The sequence below is a fragment of the Bombina bombina genome, chromosome 10, assembly GCF_027579735.1.
Source record: "Bombina bombina isolate aBomBom1 chromosome 10, aBomBom1.pri, whole genome shotgun sequence".
Classification (NCBI taxonomy): domain Eukaryota; kingdom Metazoa; phylum Chordata; class Amphibia; order Anura; family Bombinatoridae; genus Bombina; species Bombina bombina.
Genome location: NC_069508.1, coordinates 37238001 through 37259520, shown reverse-complemented (window position 1 = coordinate 37259520; position 21520 = coordinate 37238001). Strand labels below are relative to the sequence as shown.

At 37.4% G+C, this 21520-nt stretch overlaps 1 protein-coding gene across 2 annotated transcripts in view; it reads right to left on the bottom strand.

Moving 5' to 3' along the window:
* FAM20B (FAM20B glycosaminoglycan xylosylkinase) overlaps positions 1–21520 on the bottom strand; it is a 50885-nt gene that overhangs the window by 9957 nt on the left and 19408 nt on the right. For both annotated transcript variants that reach the window (XM_053693960.1, XM_053693961.1), the window contains exons 2-6: positions 20173–20641; positions 16324–16410; positions 8033–8142; positions 2596–2767; positions 2315–2506 (exon numbers count right to left, since the gene is read on the bottom strand). In XM_053693960.1, coding sequence (XP_053549935.1) covers positions 2315–2506; positions 2596–2767; positions 8033–8142; positions 16324–16410; positions 20173–20549 — 938 coding nt within the window. In that variant the 5' untranslated portion in view covers positions 20550–20641. The remainder of the gene's footprint in view (positions 1–2314; positions 2507–2595; positions 2768–8032; positions 8143–16323; positions 16411–20172; positions 20642–21520) is intronic.

Below are 21520 nucleotides of genomic sequence, written 5' to 3'. Positions count from 1 at the left end.
GTTCATGGTGCATACTTAAATACACTTTTGAAACAATTTTTTTAAGAAGAATTTTTGCTAATGCATGTATATTACAAAATTGCTTTTGTTCAATACTGAAATGCACCCATGTGGTTTCCAATTTTGGCTGGAATATCCCTTTAAATGTGTTTTAATAAAAAATCTCACACAGAGGCTGATTCTAATATTCTCCGGATCAGGTGTAAATCCTACTGACATTTGCAGATGCTGCCACAGGGAATTCTCTCTTAACCACTTCTGTGGTCTTTTACATATCCCTATACATGCGGTGGAAAAAGCATAGGTTTTACCGATGTCGGCACAACCGCACTATATCTGCATGCCTCTAGAAGTGCGGCATAAATTACTAGCACAGCTTCACCGCTACCGGCAAAGTTGCGCTAGTAAAACTCTTAACAACCTCAAAAGTACAGGGTACATCGGTCTTTAAAAGGTTAATTAAAAAAAGGGCGTTCCATGCAAATTTGCAGGTGCCTCACATTATTATTAATATCAGGTATTTGTAGAGCGCCAACAGGTTCCGCAGCGCTATAACTCACATACAAAGTAATGGAGTTAGCTGTAAAGGGAAACTTTGCTGGCAAGAGCAAAGCTAGCAGGAAGCACACTTTAAAAATTAAATACTGCAGCCAATCCAAATCAGATTATCCTGTCTTTATAATAGGGTACTAAGTGTTTTATGTATTTTGACACAATCTCGCCACCTTTCAGTTTGTGAGAAAAAACAGCAAGATCTGCAGGGGCAAATATTTAAAAAATTTGCCAGACCTGGCAGAGAACTTTTAGCTATGCCCATGGAACAGTCCTATTCAGTCCAGTAGCAGAGGCATCCTACAATAAGGAAAATAATATTTTGCATGTGAAATGTAGTTTTATTACAATTTCTACTGTGTGCATTAAATATGTCTTCTTCCTGTGTAATTTCAATACAAATTTTCATTTTTTCATAAACTGTGATTTTTGCAGAACAATTTAGTTACGATTTTTAATGTGATTTAACAATACAGATTTTATACTGTGGTCTTTTTTTTCCCCAATGACTCATCCATTAAATTTCATACATTGAAATTTACAATTTGTTTGTCTGCCCTATTGTAATTGTAATGTATAGATCTCCTTCACATACATAAACGCCAGGAACCGTTTTCTTAGAGAATCTGACAAGCCCATAGATATTTAGATAACTCAGATCTCAGTGTTCTGTCTTTTGATCTAGCCCTGTAACCATTGTTAGTAGGTGAGCACAGACAGGCTGATAATATGTTGTACACTCTTATTATTACACAAACAGTCTGTTTACTAGGGATGTGCATTCAAGGGTTTTAATGAATGTTAAAGGGACACTAAACCACATTTTTTTCTTTCATGTTTCGGATAGAGCAGGCAATTTTAAGCAAATTGCTAATTTACTCCTGTTATCAATGGTTCTTCATTCTCTTGCTATCTTTATTTGAAAAGCTGGAATGTAGAGCTTAGCAACGACCATTTTTGGTTCAGCACATGGGAAGCGCTTAAAAATGTAGCCACCAATCAGCAAGTGCTACCCAGGGTGCTGAATTAAAAATGATCCGGCTCTCAGCTTACATTCCTGCTTTTTCAAATAAAGATATCAAGAGAACGAAGAAAAACGGATAGTAGGAGTAAATTAGAAAGCTGCTTAAAATTGCACGCTCTGTCTAAATGATGAAATAAAAAATTGGGTTTACTATACCTTCAAATATGACAGCCACCAGCGGCATTTGGCTATTTTCGGGGACGTATTTCTTCTTGTGAAAGTGAAACACACGAAGATCTGGAAAGAGTTGAATGCCGCTGGTGGCTGCTATATCCGTCATTAGTTTGGTAAAGAATCCTCAGAATGCATATTCCTACGGTTTACAGCTTATAATTCGCAAGCTACGTATATAGCAACAAATTAATTTAAAGCAACGCAAACGAAAAAAAAAAATCTGTTAAGACATAGAGAATGCAATTTAAAAATTATTTTCCTTTTCACCCTATTAAATATACTTAGTGTTCTTGGTATCTTTGGCTGAAAAGAATGCCTAGGCTTAGCAGCAGTTCTTGTGGTATTATACATTGTTGCAATCACTGCTGTAATTTAGTGCTGAAGACATGTGCCCACTACTAAGCATACCTTGGTATGCTCTTCAATAAAGAATACCAAGTGAATTAAGCAAATTTGACATAAGTAAATAGTAAAGCTTTTTTTTTTTTTATTGTATATTCTATCGGAACCATGAAAGTTTAATTTTTCCTTTCATACAACTTTAAAACAACAATGTTTCCAGACCTTTTGGCGTTGTCTAGCAGTATGAGCATGCTAGCTCCTTCGTCATCCTGAAAGCTCTCGTAATGATGCCGGTCTGCATTTCCAATCAAGTAATCAAAGATGGCTGTATCGATAATATCCAGAAGTCGGGGGCCTGAGTCGTATGGCGACGTTTTCTTCACAGCATCACAGTAACTTTCATCATATTCCCACCTGGGGGTAAAGAACAAAAATGTAAATATGTGGGGATGGTAAACCAATTTGTCAGAGATACAAAAGTTCCACTTGCCCTACATTTTTACCTTGCCAGTTTGCCCTCACGGTAGGTCCTTCCCCAGGGGTGTCTGTGCTTCTGAAGGGGCCACACATCAGGCAGCCAGAGAGTAACTGAACCTTCCATAACTTCCCTGTCTGCACATGCAGGCTCGGTTTCACGACAATAATAACACTTCCCATAGAAACAGCTGTTATTGCCTGTGAAGAACCAGAAATTAGAAAATTAAGTTAAAAAAACAATGCTCTTTAAATAAAAAAATAAATAAAGGGGCCCGTCAGTTAATATTTGTCTCTATAAAATAATTTCTAATAAACATATTAATGTATATTATTTAAAGATATCCCACATTCCTTGCACGTCCATCCCATGCATCTTTGTATCAGCAGCTAATCAGGTACCAGATTACAAGATTCCATCTATACAAGTTTGTTGCACACATTGGCCTAATACCAGCGAGCACTGTTGTACCAAATTTACAATAATATATGGCTGAAAAATGTGATCCTGGAGAAGAGAGCGGATGGAAAGTGGTAAATCTTTAAAGTGAATGTAAACTTTCATGATAAAGTGCCCAGTTTAAAAAAAATAAAATATATATATATATATCCAGGGGCATTTCAACGGATTTTACAAATACTTACCGTCTTCTCCTGAAACGCCGGATTGCCAACCCCTCCGCCTGCTTCTTCCTGCTGTACTTACCCAAAAATGACGAAAACGGTTTCCTCCAATCAAGGCATGGCCTCACCATATGAACGCTCCCCGGGGGGGGATGAAGCCATGGATTGGAGAGAGCTGGTTTCGTTATTGCTGACGAAGTACAGAGGATCTGCAGGCGTGGGATCGGCGATCCGGCATTTCAGAAGAAGAAGGTAAGTATTCGTAAAATCCAGTGCAATGTAAACTTTCATGCCCCTGTTTTTAATAAAAAATTATTTTTTTTTTTAAAAAGGAACTTTATCATGAAAGTTGACATTCACTTTAAATAGCATAAATATATATATATAAAAAGTAACAAGTTTAAACAACATACATTACAAAAGGTTAAAAGGGACACTAAACCCATTTTTCTTTCTTTCAGGATTCAGATAGAGCAGGCAATTTTAAGCAACTTTCTAATTTATTCCTATTAACAATTTTTGTTGGTTCTCTTCTATCTTTATTTGAAAAGTCTGTAATCTTAGCTTAGGGGCCGGCCCATTTTTGGTTCAGGACCCTGGATAGTGCTTGCTAATTATTGGTGGTTACATTTAGCAAACCAATAAGCAAGCACAACCGAGGTTCTGAACCAAAAATGGGCTGGCTCCTAAGCTTTACATTCCTGCTTTTTGAAATAAAGATAGCAAGAGAACAAAGAAAAATTGATAATAGGAGTAAATTAGAAAGTTGCTTAAAATTCCTACTCTATCTGAATCATTAAAGAAAATATTTGAGTTTAGTGTCCCTTTAATACTAAAAGCTTAATAAAGGGCAAATGCAAACTGTTTGGGACGTTTATGTCTATTTTCATAATAAAAGGGGAAGTTTTCATTTTTATATATAAAATGTAGTCTTTTTCTTAATATAAAAAGGATGCAGTTTTCTGTAGAATGAAAGATCAGACAGGCTGAAGAAGGCACACAAGGGACACTAAAATCAAAATGTCATGATTTAGATAAAGCACCCAATTAAAAAAAAAACAACTAATTTACTTCCATTGTCAAAAAGTGCACATTATTTTTTTATGCACACTTCCTGAGGCTACAGCTCCTACTGAGCATGTTTAAAAGGGCACAATATATAGGTTTATGCATTTTGTGATTGGCTGATGGCGGTCACATGATACAGGGGGAGGGAAAATTGGATTAACTGTTCATTAGCCCATCTCTCTTAAACTCACCTTACTTTTGTACTCATGAACTTTACCTATTCCTAATCACTCTCTCTACCCCCTGCAGCTTGTCTCAAAAGCAGTCTCACTGCTGCAAATCCGTATCTCATGTCACTCTCCCTCTTACTTATACTAGCTGCTGGTGACATCTCCCCTAATCCTGGTCCCCAACCACTGCCTAGCCGTGCACATCCATGTGTACCATCCCATAGACTCAGAAAACAAAACTCTGCAAACCATACTCATATTCATCTTGCATCAAAAGCCACTTCCCCTTTCACTTGTGCACTCTGGAACTCTCACTCTGTTTGCAACAAGCTCACTTCTATACATGACCTCTTTATTTCCCACTCCCTCAACCTTCTGGCCCTAACAGAAACCTGGCTCTCTCCCCTAGACACTGCATCCACTGCTGCTCTGTCACATGGGGGTCTCCACTTCAGCCCCACTCCTAGGTCTGGCAATAGACAAGGAGGTGGTGTAGGTATTTTACTTTCCTCTCGTTGCACCTTTCAACAAATACATCCCATCTCTTCCCTCACTTTTCCCTTATTCGAAACCCACATGATTCGCTTATTCTCCCCTCTCTCTGTACGTGTTGCAGTCATATACCAACCCCCTGGCTCCTCAACTCAATTTCTAGATCACTTGGCTGCCTGGCTACCTTATTTACTTTCCTCAGACACCCCTGCCTTCATTCTTGGTGACTTCAACATTCCTCTTGACAATCCCACTGCCTCATCTGCAAATCAACTTCTGCAACTCACTTCATCTTTCGGTTTGTCACAATGGACTGATTCTCCCACTCACAAAGACGGTCACTCTCTTGACCTGATCTTTAGCTATCGATGTACTCTCTCAAACTTCACAAACTCCCCCTTTCCTCTTTCTGACCACCATCTCCTTACTTGCAACATCACCTCCCTCCCTACAACTCTCCCTCCTTCTACTCCTCACACTAAACTTCACAGAAGCATTATGTCTTTAGATCAGCAACAACTTGCTAATTCCCTCAAACCTCTCCTCTCATCCTTCTCCTTTTCCTGCCCTGAAAAATCTATCTGCCACTACAATTCCACCCTTATATCCGTCCTTGACAATCTCGCCCCTCTTACCATAGCTCGGAAATCACACACTCATCCTCAACCCTGGCATACTCCAGATGTTCCCATACTGTTGAGCGGCACTGGAGAAAATCTCAGAGTTCAGATGATTTTCTTCATTACAAATTCATCTTGAACTCCTACTATTCTGCCCTTAATCTCCATAAGCAACACTACTTCTCTACTCTTATCTTTCTTCAAACCCAAAACGTCTGTTCTCCACTTTCAATACTCTCCTCCGCCCTCCCCCACCTCCGAATACAACTTCTCTGTCGGCTCAGGACTTTTCCAGCCACTTAATTAACAAAATCGACTCCATCAGAAATGAAATCAGCTCTCAACATAATTCCATTCCCCCCCCCCCTCAAATGCTCTCACTCAACCACAACCCACATAACCTTAAACTTAGCTCATTCTCCCCTGTTACTGAGGAAGAAGTTTCGGCACTTATACTGCGCTCTCACCCCACTACCTGTCGACTTGACCCTATCCCCTCACAGCTACTCCATTCCCTCTCTGCTATCCTTACCCCTATACTAACACACATTTTCAACCTCTCCCTCAGCACCGGTATATTTCCCTCATCGCTGAAACATGCACTGGTCACACCTAGCCTCAAAAAACCTTCCCATGATCCTACATTCACATCCAACTACTGCCCTATTTCCCTCCTACCTCTTGCCTCAACGCTTCTAGAAAAACTAGTATATGCACGCCTATCCCATTGCCTTACGTTAAACTCCCTTCTTGACCCACTGCAATCTGGATTTCGTCCTCATCACTCCACAGAGACAGCTATTGTTAAGGTTACCAACTACCTACTTATAGCAAAATCAAAAGGCCACTTCTCTCTGCTTATCCTCCTTGATCTGTCCGAAGCCTTTGACACTGTTAACTACCCTCTTTTGCTCCAAACCCTCCAATCCTTCGGCATCTGTGACACAGCCCTTTCGTGGCTCTCTTCCTACCTGTCAAACCGTACCTTTAGTGTAGCCTTCTCTGGGGTCTCCTCTGCCCCGTCACCACTTTCTGTCGGAGTACCGCAAGGCTCTGTCCTCGGTTCCCTTCTCTTCTCAATCTACACGTCATCACTAGGTTCCCTAATAAAGTCCCACGGTTTCCATTATCATTTGCATACCGACGTCAGCCAAATCTACTTCTCTGAACCAGACCTATCTCCTTACTTGCTAACCCGTGTCACTAATTATCTTTCTCACATCTCTTCCTGGATGTCCTCTCACTACCTCAAGCTAAATCTCTCCAAAACTGAGCTCCTCATTTTCCCCCTTCTACCAAAATCTCAACCCCCAATCTCTCTATGACTGTCGACAACTCCATCATTACCCCTACCCCGCATGCCCGATGTCTCAGGGTCACATTTGACTCAGATCTTTCATTCACTCCTCACATTCAGTCCTTGGCTAAAGCCTGCCGCTTTCACCTTAAAAACATCTCTAAAATTAGACACTTCCTTACACAAGACACAACTAAGATTTTAATCCACTCTCTCATTCTTTCCTGCCTTGATTACTGCAACTCTGTCCTCTCTGGTCTCCCCACCTGCCGCCTAGCTCCTTTACAATCCATAATGAATGCCTCTGCCAGACTCATCTTCCTTACACGTCGCTCTTCATCTGCTGCGCCTCTCTGCCAATCCCTTCACTGGCTTCCTCTTGCCTCTAGGATCAAACACAAAACTCTCATTCTGACATACAAAGCCCTCAACTGCACTGCTCCCCCCTATATCTCAGACCTTGTCTCCAGATACTCTCCCTCCTGTCCCCTTCGCTCATGACCTCCTACTCTCCTCCTCTCTTGTCACCTCATCACACTCCCGTTTACAGGACTTCTCCAGACTGGCTCCCATCTTGTGGAAATCTCTGCCTCGCTCTATAAGACTCTCCCCTAGTTTTGAAAGTTTCAAGCGCTCCCTAAAGACTCTACTGTTCAGGAATGCATACAACCTACGCTAACCTTTCCTAATACCAGTTCCTCTCCTCCACTGCAATCCCCTGAACCCTCTTAGCATGTAAGCCTAAGAGTCCAGCTGTTTGTAGATCACCTTCTTAAGAGCTGACTACAACAGTGCAACTCTTAGCAGGGCCCTCTACCCATTTGATCCCTATAATTGTTTTGTTGTACTCCCCCTTTGTTTATAGCGCTGCCGAATCTGTTGGAGCTCTATAAATAACCGATAATAATAATAACTTTGAAATTTGCCAGAAAATATTCTACTGCTCATTTCAAATTCAAAATAATTACTACAGCAGCGTCTCTTTATTGTGTATTTATCAGTTATTTAATACTACTGTATTTAGTTGCCATTTAATTGTTCTGTATCTCCAGGGCAGTTAAGAGACCAAAAATTTTCATTATTTTGAGAGACTGAATGAAACGAAAACAAATCTCTTTCTTTCGTGTACATATCCCAGTACATATATCAGTGAGAACTGGAAGAAAACACATATACAGCCCAATTTCCTACCTACCTTGCTTAAGAAATGTGCTTAGCAGCTGTTCCGTGGCCACAGGTTTAATTTCAGTTACAAGATTCACAAAACGGCCGACTACAAGGGGAGCTCGTCTGAATCCGAGGATCCTGCAAAAGTATCATTGATAAACCAGGAGCTTGTTCTCACAACTCAACTCATAAGCACCCAGGAATTAAATGGGTCAGTAACACAAATGTAATCGGATGCGTAAGAAATAAAAATATACATAACAGTTCTTTTTAATTGTCTTTAAATTCAAAAGCATCACCTGAGAAGGGGAAATGACTAAGCCAGAGGTTTATTTGAACATTTAAAAGGGACGCTGAAGTGAAATGCATTATCTCATATTGCCAGTGTAATTATTCCATGAGGGTGAGAGAGATCTGCATGTACACTGCGTTTAAAGGGACAGTTAACACCAGGAGATTTTTAAATAAAATGTTTAGTTGTGCATAATGGAACAACTTTACAGTATAATTTCCGTTATTTATTTCCCCCCCTTTTCATGTTATTTAGCTCTGAAAATTGAGAAATTTCTACTTCTCATAATATAAAAAGCAGCTGCTGACTTAAAGGGACACTGAATCCAATTGTTTAGTGATTCAGATAGAGCATGCAATTTTAAGCAACTTTCTAATTTACTCCTATTATCAATTGTTCTTCGTTCTCTTGCTATCTTTATTTAAAAAAGGCATCTAAGCTATTTTTTTGGTTCAGAACTATAGACAGCACTTGTTTATTGGTTGGTTAAATTAATCCACCAATCAGCAACAACAACCCAGGTTGTTCACCAAAAATGGGCTGGCATCTAAACTTACATTCTTGCTTTTCAAATAAAGATACCAAGAGAATGATGAAAATTTGATAATAGGAGTAAATTAGAAAGTTGCTTAAAATTCCATGCTCTATCTGAATCACGAAAGAAAAAATTTGGGTTCAGTATCCCTTTAAGGCTAACCCTTCTAAGTAAGTATCATTTACTTTGGAGTTAACTGATAACAGCTGCAAAACAAAGTACCAGTACTTTATACTAAATTTACAAGAGTCGTTAGCCTTGTTGTCTGCAGACTAAAGCCCAGATTGGATCCTCCTAATAAGGCAAACAGTGAGTGGAGTTTGGCTATTGATAAATAACTGCAGTAAAAATGATGCTAATTGGTTTTAAAAATGTTAAGACTTGGTCCATATGTTATTCTATAGTAACACAACAGAAATGTCTTGTAATTACAATGAGCAAGATTACAAGTAGTGCGTTCTGAGTTTTCCGCACACGACGTGGTCTTTTCGAAATCAATTTACATTGCGTAGGTATTACAAGTCTTGAAAAATCGAGATTGCGCGCATTCGCCTTTTAGGCAACAATCATTTCCGTGCTCGAAAAGTTATAAGGCCTCAAAGATACGAGATTTCGGCCGACAAAGGGATGTTACATTGACATACATACACGTACATAGAGAAACATGGATTTATATGTATAGAGATATGTTTAACTAGGGAGATAATGAAAATATTTCACATTACAATCTTATGCACATTATACAATATCTCAGTCCAAAAATCATCACATATATAGAGAAATATTTATTTAGAATTAAATAGAACATATTCTGTTGCGAAAATGTTTGGAATATGAAATATTCGCATTTTCATGTACACTTTTCTAGGAGAATACGTCATGGGCTTTGCGCAACAGATTAGGGTTTTTGTGGTGGGTTTTTTATTTGTCTTCTCCATTGACTTCTATGGGCAAAAAAAGTTATTTCTCAACTTGTAATAGCTGCGCAACCCCAAATGCGAAAACGCCATAATGCGCGCAGAGTTTTCGCAACTGATTTGCCACGCGACTTTTAATCTTGCCCAATGTGTTTACTGTCCCTTTAAGTCTATGTCTAAACCCAGAGCAGCTAGCAAGCTATATATACCCTGCCAATAAGAAGAATGACTCTGATTTGTTGTGCTTATAGTATGCGAAGGAGCAACCTATAATAAGATTTTTATTTCTTTTTCTTTTTGCAAAGAGGAGGCCTTGAAGGGACTTGAAGAGATATGTTAAAGTCAACACATCACATCTATTTTCCTTTAAAGAGACATGAAACCCAATTTTGTTTCTTTCATGATTTAGAAAGAGCAGGCAATTTTAAAAAAACTTTCCAATTTACTTTTAGTATCTACTTTGCTTCATTCTCTTGATATCCTTTGCTGAAAAGCATATTTAAATAGGCTCAGTAGCTGCTGATTGGTGGCTGCACATAATTATCTAATACTGAAAAACCATTTTAAACATGTGGCAGATAATGATAAAATTGACTTGTACTTGTAAAATATACATAGGGCTATATTTAAGTTATGCTTAAAGTCAATCAACATAAATTAATAGCATTTTAGTAGCGGTAATTTTATGTTTCTTGTTTTGAAAAATAAACTGGACCAAGTTCCCATCCCACTCTGTGTACTTTAAAGGTTGTTTAGAATATAATTACAGGAAAACGTATACCAGTAAAATGACGTATTGAAAAAAACACAACTTGATGTCTGTGCAGTATAGGATTGGCTGCTCCTGAAATAACCAAACACGACAATGTCAGAGGGAAGGTTTAAAGGGTAATTCTAGTATAAAAATAAAATCCTCTAGTTAGTTATTTTATTTTACAACCAATGCCCTTGTTCACGATGTGCTCCCAGGTACAATGCACTGTCTCTCCTGAGAAGGATATGATGAGCCAGAAGGGTCACCGACTACGCCCTGCTCAGGAATTAAATAGAATGGTTGGAGATTATAACTATGCATTTAACTTTTTTTTTTGCAAGGGTCTAACAAAATAGAGTATTATTTTCAGACTAAGCTGTCCCTTTAAGACTTTAACAGACTGGACTTAAAGGGGCACTGAACCCAAATGTTTTCTTTCATGATTCAAATAGAGCAGGAAATTTTAAGCAACTTTCTCATTTACTCCAATTATCGATTTTTCTTCGTTCTCTTGCTATCATTATTTTAAAACCAGGAATGTAAATCTTAGCAGCCATCCCATTTTAGGTTCAGCACCATGGATAGCGCTTGCTTATTGGAGGCTGACATTTACCCACCAATAAGCAAGCATAACCCAGGTTCTCAACCAAAAATAGGCCGGCTCCTATGCATCACATTCCTGCTTTTTAAATAAAAATAGCAAGAGAAGGAAGAAAAATTGATAATAAGAGTAAATTAGAAAGTTGCTTAAAATTGCCTGCTCTATCTGAATCACAAAAGAAAAAATTTGGGTTTAGTGTCCCTTTAATTCACTGCATAATATTTTAAATATCAGGATTTTTTATGGAGGAAAAAACACAAAACAAAAAAAAAAATGATGGGTAAAAAACCTATTCAATATTGCACTTCTCATAAAGAATTATTTATATAGTGGCAAGCAAGCAAATTAAAAAATATACTTTAATTAATTTAAAGGGATAGGAAAGTCAAACTTAAAAGGGACATTAATCTGTTGTGCACAACTACAAAAGCATAGAAAGTACTCACTATATTATTTCACCCTGTTCCTGAAGCTCTTTACAAATCATATAAAAATTTACAAATGGCAATCAGACGCATGGATCCATGTCTGACTTAACAAAAAAAAAAATATATATATATATAATAAACAAATCTAAAAATATCCAATGGAGTATAGCATGTGACGCTGACTTAGTGAGCCAGTGATGAGGAGTTAGGACATGTACATTCAATAATATAAACAACCTAAGTGAGTGATTGAGTGCACACAATAGCTTTCAACAAAGAAAAATAGCATTCACAAAAAATAGTGTTCACAAAAATTGGCGTACATAAAAAATGTTCAAATGTTCAACCGGTTATATGTAAGTGAATCCAGTAGTGTTTCCTCCAAAGTGACGTGTAGAAATATAACGTGAAGTCAATAATAGTAGAATGTAAACGTTGAGTGGGTCAAATTATTGTGGTTCAGCTGCTAAATTAAAAAATTGTAAATCCGTGAGGTGTATAAAAATAAAAATAACTTGTGAAAAAATCCACGTGGAAAACTTGAATTCAAATGATAAACAAAGGTCAAAAATCAAAAGACAAAAATCAAAAGACAAAAATATCAAAAGACAAAAATAGAAAATCAGTGATAATATTAAAAAGCACTAAAGATCTAGTGAAAACAAATCCTTAATTCAGATGTTAAAAATCCTTGGTAAGATCCATAACAAACAAATACATCGATAAAATACCTAAAAGGGAACAAAAGAGAAACAAATAGTGCAACACTGTATATGATATATAATATAGTCTTGAGAAAGGCCTAGTCTAGGCCGAAACGTGTTGGCATACTGGTGAGCTTGGTTTTAATTACCTATATTATATATCATATACAGTGTTGCACTATTTGTTTCTCTTTTGTTCCCTTTTAGGTATTTTATCGATGTATTTGTTTGTTATGGATCTTACCAAGGATTTTTAACATCTGAATTAAGGATTTGTTTTCACTAGATCTTTAGTGCTTTTTAATATTATCACTGATTTTCTATTTTTGTCTTTTGATATTTTTGTCTTTTGATTTTTGTCTTTTGATTTTTGACCTTTGTTTATCATTTGAATTCAAGTTTTCCACGTGGATTTTTTCACAAGTTATTTTTATTTTTATACACCTCACGGATTTACAATTTTTTAATTTAGCAGCTGAACCACAATAATTTGACCCACTCAACGTTTACATTCTACTATTATTGACTTCACGTTATATTTCTACACGTCACTTTGGAGGAAACACTACTGGATTCACTTACATATAACCGGTTGAACATTTGAACATTTTTTATGTACGCCAATTTTTGTGAACACTATTTTTTGTGAATGCTATTTTTCTTTGTTGAAAGCTATTGTGTGCACTCAATCACTCACTTAGGTTGTTTATATTATTGAATGTACATGTCCTAACTCCTCATCACTGGCTCACTAAGTCAGCGTCACATGCTATACTCCATTGGATATTTTTAGATATTTTTAGATTTGTTTATTATATATATATATATTTTTTTTGTTAAGTCAGACATGGATCCATGCGTCTGATTGCCATTTGTAAATTTTTATATGTATTAAATTTTTTTATATGTATTAAAATGTACCTTTTACTAGCCTTTTAAGCTTTTTAGCGCTTACTCTCTCCCCATTTTAACTTTTGTATTGTTAGCCTACTAGGAGGCTATATAGTTAGTAAGCTTAAGGCCCTGGGTGTAGCGCTTGGTCCACTTCTCCTGCTCTTTACAAATCAGTTTTGCTGTTTTAAAAAACTTAAAGGGACATGAAACATTTTTTTCTTTAATGATTTTGATAGAGCATACAATTTTAAACATCTTTCCAATTTACTTATGTGATCAAATTTGTTTTGTTCCCTTGGTATCTTTTGCTGAAAAGCATAACTAGGTAGGCTCAGTAGCTGCCGATTGTCTCTTTTGCTGTGTCCAATTAGGGACAGAGGAGGGATCGTTGACAAAGACCTACGTCGCTACCTCAATTTATGGTTCCAGAAAGGTTCAGTAGACCACGAACTTCAGCAGATTATACGAGACAACCTCTACCTCCGAACGGTGCCATGGTGTGTTGGAACGTCCAAAGAAACAAAGACACAAAGTAAAGGCGTCTGGATAGCAAGTGCCATAGGAACATCGAGTGCCTGGTATTCATTTTTCACCATCAGGATATCGGTCACTGACCGAAAGAACACCCACCTTGAAATACCAGTGCCATAGGAACATCGAGAGCTTGATCTTCAATTCCATCAAAAGGATATCGGTCACCGACCGAAAGAACACCCACCTTGGATTCCAGAAGTGTCAGATCAAACAGATCACTAAACGAATTACACTTCTCACCATAACACCTTACTCCAGGATAATAATCAACCCATCAATTCTGTTTAAAGTTTTCATCCACGGACCTATTCTCTTCTCCAAGTGTAATCTATCAGATACACTACAAAGGTAACATTATTAACTATAGAATTATCTAATCAGTGTGCAACATACGGATACACTGAAATAACAGCCTCAAATTGATACAATTTTCAAGCAAATTCTTTGACGCATGAACATTACGATTAATGCAACTTTTTTGTATCTTTAGCAACCATTACATTGTTTTAGCGATTGTTATAGCGATCATTTTTAGCAATGAATATATTGTTTTAAGCATTTAGCCATTTTTAACGTTTTGTATTACACATAGAAAACAAGGTAATACCCTTATGCAAGTAACGGACACCGGTGTCAAGGTTTTAAAGAATTTTTTGTATAATATATTATATAATTTGCAAATCTTCTGTATATTGTATATCGTGTATTTTATTTCTTAGTTTTACTAACATTTGGTAAATTTACCAGATATAAATAAAGGGACCGATTTTATATATAACCTGTGTCAATATCAATCTATCCAAAAGAGAATATAAAACTGGGAACATAATAGTTCAATCAATACACAGTTAATATATATATATTGGATTAGACAAACTCATCCTAAATTCATCCACATACACTGTAGGGACATATAGGGAATAGCAATCCTTTTTTTGCGCCACCTACCACGACTATATGTAATTCTAAAAACTTTGGGATAAAGTTTATTTCAGGTGTGCTTGATTCCCTACCAGCTAGACAGTCTAACCCTGTCAATTGACTTCACATATATGCCTCATGTTATTGGCTTCCCAATATGCATTGCTGCTTCTTCAACAAAGAATGCTAAGAGAATCAAGCAAATCAGATCATAGAAGTAAATTGGAAAGATGTTTAATATTGTATGTTCTGCCTAAATCATGAAAGAACATGTTTGGGTCTCATGTCCAGATACTGAAGCTCTGCCTCTTTTTTACTGGGGGCTGCCATCTTGGAGATGGGGTATTCTCACAGCCGGTGACAGAAGCCGTGCACAGTCACAGATCAGTGACATTACCCATTTATTTACAGCTGTATAATGTGCCTCTGGTTAGTGTGCACGATACGTCGTGTGAGCTGTACATTTTTGTATCTTTACACCGTTTTACAGCTACACAAAACAGATTTTGAAAAGCACCTAATAATATAGAGCAATGCAGCAACAACAGAATGTACAGCTCCTGCTTTGTATCAGGCAACCTAACCCCAAGCACATTATACAGCTGTAAATAAATGGTTAATATCACTGATCTGTGAGTGAGAACAGCTTCTGTCACAGGCTGTGAGAATATCTGAGCTCCAAGATGGCGGCCCCAGTACAAAGAGGCGGAGCTTCAGTATCTGGTATCTTTATTATTATTAAAACAGGAGAACGGATTTGTAAAGAGCTGCAGGAACAGGATGAAATAACAGTGAGTAGTTCCTATTCTTTTGTAGTTGTGCACAGCAGTTTAATGACCCTTTAAACTTGCGTGATTTAGATAGAACGTTATTTTAATACACTTTTATTTTCAAATGAACTTTGTTCTCTTTTGATATCCATTGTTGTAATATGTACACATCTTACACTAGTGGGAGATAGCTGGTGATAGGTGCCTGCACACATTTGACTGTGATTGGCTGACTAGATGTGTTCAGCAAAGGATATTAAAGGGACACAACCCCCTTTTTTTTTTTTCACGATTCGTATAGCGCAGCAATTTTAAGTAACTTTCTAATTTCCTCCTATTATAAATTTTTCTTTGTTCTCTTGCTATGTTTATTTAAAAAGCAGGAATGCAAAGACCCATTTGTGGTTTAGCACCTGGGTAGCACTTGCTGATTGGTGTCTAAATGTAGCCACCAATCAGCAAGTGCTACCCAGGTTCCAAACCAAAAATGGGCCGGCTCCTAAACTTACATTCCTGCTTTTTCAAATAAAGAGAGCAATAGAACGTAGAACATTGTATAATAGGTTTAAATGAGAAAGTTGCTTAAAATTGCCTGTTCTATCTGAATCATGAAACAATTGGGTTTCATACCCCTTTAAGAAGAGAATATTCTAAGGGCCAGTCTATGAAATTATAGACAGGTCCAAATAATATTATCTTGTTAAATTAATTATTATAGGTATTTTATTTTTGAAATTCATTTTCACCAAAAGTCTTAAGGTGATTTATATCTAAAACATCTCACAACACCGTTAGATTTTGATCGTTCATACAAATGACAAAAAGTGATGAACTATAGTTGAGGAAGCACAAAGTTTTAAAAATTAAAAAAGTTGAAGGTCTGACCATCTAAATTTCCCAACCTCTGCACAAGAACAGATCATAGAGAGCTAGGACAGATCAAATGATGCACAAAATATGAAGACTCACCTGTCTAGATGAAACGCGGCTACCTCTGCGTTATGGCGATCATACCCGGCATAGGGTTCACCTTCCACAACATGATCTCGACTGTATCTGAAATAGCAACATATATATTAAAGGGACAGTCAACTCCAAAAATGTTATTGTTTAAAAAGATAGATAATCCCTTTATTACCCATTCCCTAGTTTTGCATAAACACAGTTATATTATTACACTTTTTACCTCTGTGATTACCTTGTATCTAAGCCTCTTCTGTCAGCCCCCTGATCACATGACTTTGTATTTATTATCTATTGAGTTGCACTTTAGCCAATTAGTGCACAACTCCGGGAGTGAGCACAATGTTATCTATATAGCTCCTACGAACTAGCAGACTCCTGTTGTGAAAAGCTAATAAAAAAGCATGTGATAAGAGGCTGTCTATAGTGGCTTATAAACAGGCAGAAATGTAGAGGTTTAAATGTTATAAAGTATATTAATATAACAATGTTGGTTGTGCAAAGCTGGGGAATGGGTAGTAAAGTAATTATCTTTTTAAACAATAGCAATTTTGGTGTTGACTGTCCCTTTAAGGGTTAAAAGTTTAAGATACCTCTAGCTCATAGCTTTTTTTTTTATTATTCTATTTATTATATTCAGACCAACTTCCTTGTCTGTTTTTTTACAAAATGCGTTTCTGGCTCATCCTTAAAGGGACACCGAACCCAATTGTTTTCTTTCGTGATTCAAATAGAGCATGCGATTTTAAGCAACTTTCTAATTTACTCCTATTATCAATTTTTCTTCGTTCTCTTGCTTTTTTTTTTTTTTTATTTGAAAAAGAAGGCATCTAAGCTATTTTTTGGTTCAGAACCATGGAAAGCACTTGTTTATTGGTGGGTGAATTTATCCACCAATCAGCAAGAACCCAGGTTGTTCACCAAAAATGGGCCGGCATCTAAACTTACATTCTTGCATTTCAAATAAAGATACCAAGAGAATGAAGACAATTTGATAATAGGAGTAAATTAGAAAGTTGCTTAAAAAGAAAAAAACCACAAACGAAAAAATTTGGGTTCAGTGTCCCTTTAATTGAATATATTTTTGTCATTATCTGTAACAGGTCACATTAAAAGGGATATAAAAGAGTATGGAGGACACTTTTTTTTTTTTACTATGTGTTAAACCCCAGAAAAGTGGTTAAACCTATAAATTAAAATGTGCACCCATCATGCCATGCTTCGCTGCTTTTGCGAAGGACACGTATAAAAGACACATATAAGACGCCAGATTTAACATTTCATAAAGATGTTAATCTCAGCTCACAATCTGACTTAAAGGGACATAAAACAAGTTGGGACACAATTGTTCAACCATAATAAAAATGATTTGAAACAAAACAAGTTGGGATAGAGACAAAATATAATAATATTTACTTTAATTACTTTACCTGCCATGCCTCACCATTAACCCTTTCTTTTAAGTTTCCGAATTGTAAAGCTCCAACTCCCCCCACACAATTCCTTTTATGGCTGCATCTATATCTATTGTAGCTTTAGCTTTGGTAGAATGCAAAAATGCATAGGGATTATCTGCTGGAGCATGCCTAGAAGCTGTGAACTGTGTCTAAACACTGATAAGGGGGGTGGAGTAGACTGCTCCAGGCAGCATGGCTATTTAAGTATTTTTGAAAATTATTTTAAAATACTTGCAGCAATGTGTAAACATTTTTTTATGCAAACTACTTTTGCTTAATTAGCCTTTTTATGATATGCACAGATCTTGACATGTTTTATGGCACTTTAACGGCTGTGTAAACCCATAATTGGCTGCAAGAAGGTCTATAGCCAATGAAAACCTGATACAAGAGTAACAGGAATAAGCTTTTGGAAGGCAGTGGGAGGCATTAAAGACAGTGGTGCATCTGACACTTTCAAAGGAAAAATAAAAGGTTAGTCATCTTAAAGGGACACTAAAGTCAAAATTAAACTTTTATAAATCAGACAGAGCAGCAGTTTTAAGAGACTTTCCAATTTACTTATATTCTCAAATGTTGCACATAGAAAGTAACAGTTATAAAGGGGACACATATAACTAAGAATGTTGTTCAGAACAAGATTTATTTAAAGGGACAAAAAAGTGCAAAAAGAGCAGAAATACACAACTGGGAGCTAGCTAAACACATTTGGTGAGCCAATGAAAACAGACATATGTGTGTAGCCACCAATCACCTGCTGGCTCCCAGTAGTGAAATGTTGTTGCAAAGCATATGTACATATGCTTCCAACAAAGTATACCAACAGAACAAAGTCAATTTGATAACACAAATTAATTTAAAAATGACTTCAAAATTACTTGCGTCATCTGAATCTTGAAAGTTCAATTTGAGCTTTTCTATCCCTTCAATAAGCACGATAGAAAACTAAATATTATGTCCCTTTAATAAAGTATGAGCAGGGCCAGTAGTGTCAGGGGCATTATCAGATAAACAAAAGCATGGCCTTTTCAGAAGAATGGGCAGCGTATCCACAAAACCTCACCAGGATAATGCAGGTTGTGGAATGGACACAGCCAATACAAAGCCAATTTACATAGAATTTCAGGACTTTGGCTCACAGCTTGTACCACAGGTGCGTCTTTAGACTGTGTATGTGATCGGCAATTGATCACATTCCTTTACCACACCCTGCAGACTTAGATCTCTGAGATAACGTCATAAATCATATTTGCCTTAAAGGTATATTTCCAGGAATGCAGCCTACAGACTGTGTAAAGTTGTTATAAGGAATGAATCTGAGATTACTTTATACACCAAATTAATCTCAGTGTTTTGTTAGTTTGTTGATCATATTCATATGTAATGATCTAAGCTCACAGAAAGTTTGTATTCTGGGCAAAGACTCGTGCTGCCGTCATGGCGGGGTGTGAGCGTTCTGCTGTCAGTTCATGCGTGAAGCAGTTTACATGTAAGAGTGCATGAACACGTCACATTTTACATGGCGATCACACATTTACTAAGCTCGAGTGTATGCAGGATAAAGAGCGCAACCCACAAACAGCCCCTTCTCAGTGTGCTCAGCGCTTTATATAGCGATCTGATCACACATTCACTAAGCTCGAGTGTACACAGGATAAAGAGTGCAACCCACAAACAGCCCCTTCTCAGTGTGCTCAGCGCTTTATATAGCGATCCGATCACACATTCACTAAGCTCGAGTGTATGCAGGATAAAAAGTGCAACCCACAAACAGCCCCTTCTCAGTGTGCTCAGCGCTTTATATAGCGATCTGATCACACATTCACTAAGCTCGAGTGTATGCAGGATAAAGAGCGCAACCCACAAACAGCCCCTTCTCAGTTTGCTCAGCGCTTTATATAGCGATCCGATCACACATTCAATAAGCTCGAGTGCACGCAGGATAAAGAGCGCAGAACCACAAACAGCCCCTTCTCAGTGCGCTCAGCACTTTATATGGCGATCACACATTCAATAAGCTCGAGTATACGCAGGATAAAGAGCACATTTTTCAACAAATGATACCAAGGGAACAAAGTAAATTAATAATAGAAGTACATTTGAAAGTTGTTTAAAATGACACACTCTGCCTGAATCCTGAAAGTTTAATTTGGACTATACTGTCCCACAGCATTCGGCCAAATGGTGATAGACCCAAGTGCCTAGTCAAGGCTTCTTCATACTTAGGTCAACAGCCTACAATCACACATACTAGCTTCTAATCAAACCCTAAAATACAAACAAGGGACTCACGGACATGTCTAAACTTTCCTAGATATATACAAACATATAGAATGTTCAATAAATATATATATATGGTTTAATGTCCCGTTAAAGCATTTTCGCACCAGACTCTCACCTCTTGGGTTTGAACACTACTTTTTGACCTCCATCCAGGACCAGTAAGGCTTTCAGTTGGGTGCCTTTGTATCCCACGTCAGCTCTCACAATCTTCTTTGTGGCCATTGCATGCAGGACGGCTCCCATTTCTGGGGTATCCGCAGGATATACTTCCCGTGGGACAACCCACTGAGATGCAATCTCCCAAGGGGACTGTAGGGTGTGCTCCAGTCGGGAGTCCATGGTGAGCTGCAGTTTGGACATCATGTGTTGGTAAGATAGCTGGTCTTGTCGCTGGGCAGCAGAGGTCTCAAACCGATCCAGCAACAGAAGCTTTGTAAGAACCAGGATTACCACCAGGAGGGCCAGAACCACCACCCTCTGCTTCAACTTCATAGTGACCCAGAGGAGAGGGTCTTAGTAGAGTGAAAAGATAACTTCAGGTTTCTTAACTGGAAGACATTGCTCGGATTGACACCAGCTGGAACCTAGAAGGTAAAGGATAACCCATTAGCATCAATATGCCAAATGTTATAAGTAGAGTTTACATAAAGGGGCATTAACAAAATGTAATTCCCCATAAGATACAAGAAAATATCACCTGAACATCTCTATGTCTTCAGCTCACAATAGTAAGTGCTCTGTGAACAGTTATCCTTCAACTACTGTCAGCTGCATGTTAATAGAAACAGCCAATCAGCTTCATCAGTGCTGATGTCACACTTTATTTTGATTTGATCTTATAAGATTTCACTGAAATCTTGTGAGATTTCATACTAAACTTCCTTTAAACTGAGGAGGGAAATAACATAATGCATGCTCCTTTGCAGATCCCGGAACTAGCATCCTGATTGGCTGTTTTAAGTCTCTTTACAATGGGATGAGGCTACTGAGTAACTTTTCAGGTAAAATATATTAGTTCTATCCATAGAGATGTTCAGTAGATATTTTCTAGTCACCAAAGGATTTCCACTATTAATAAAAGTTGTAATATTCACATTAACATTATATAAAACATCATATTCCTTTTGTATTAGCTGTGCAATTAAACATTCGTTAATCTGACCCATACTTGGAAGTTTAGATAACTATGATTTCTAACACAGGAGTATCGCTATATTAAAAAAGGGATTATATTTTTCTTCTTCAAATAATCCCATTTCAAAAAGAAAATTTAGTACGTTAATTATAACAAATGCTAGGATTTGCCATCACTAAAAATCAAGGGGAGTTTAATTCACCCTTTCTGTGCCGTTGCACAGCGCTAAATTAATTGGCTCCGGCAGCACACGTCACAATGATCTTCTACCAATGAGGTGCCTGTTGCACCTCTGAACCAATAGCGTTGCGTGCATACAGAAACCTGT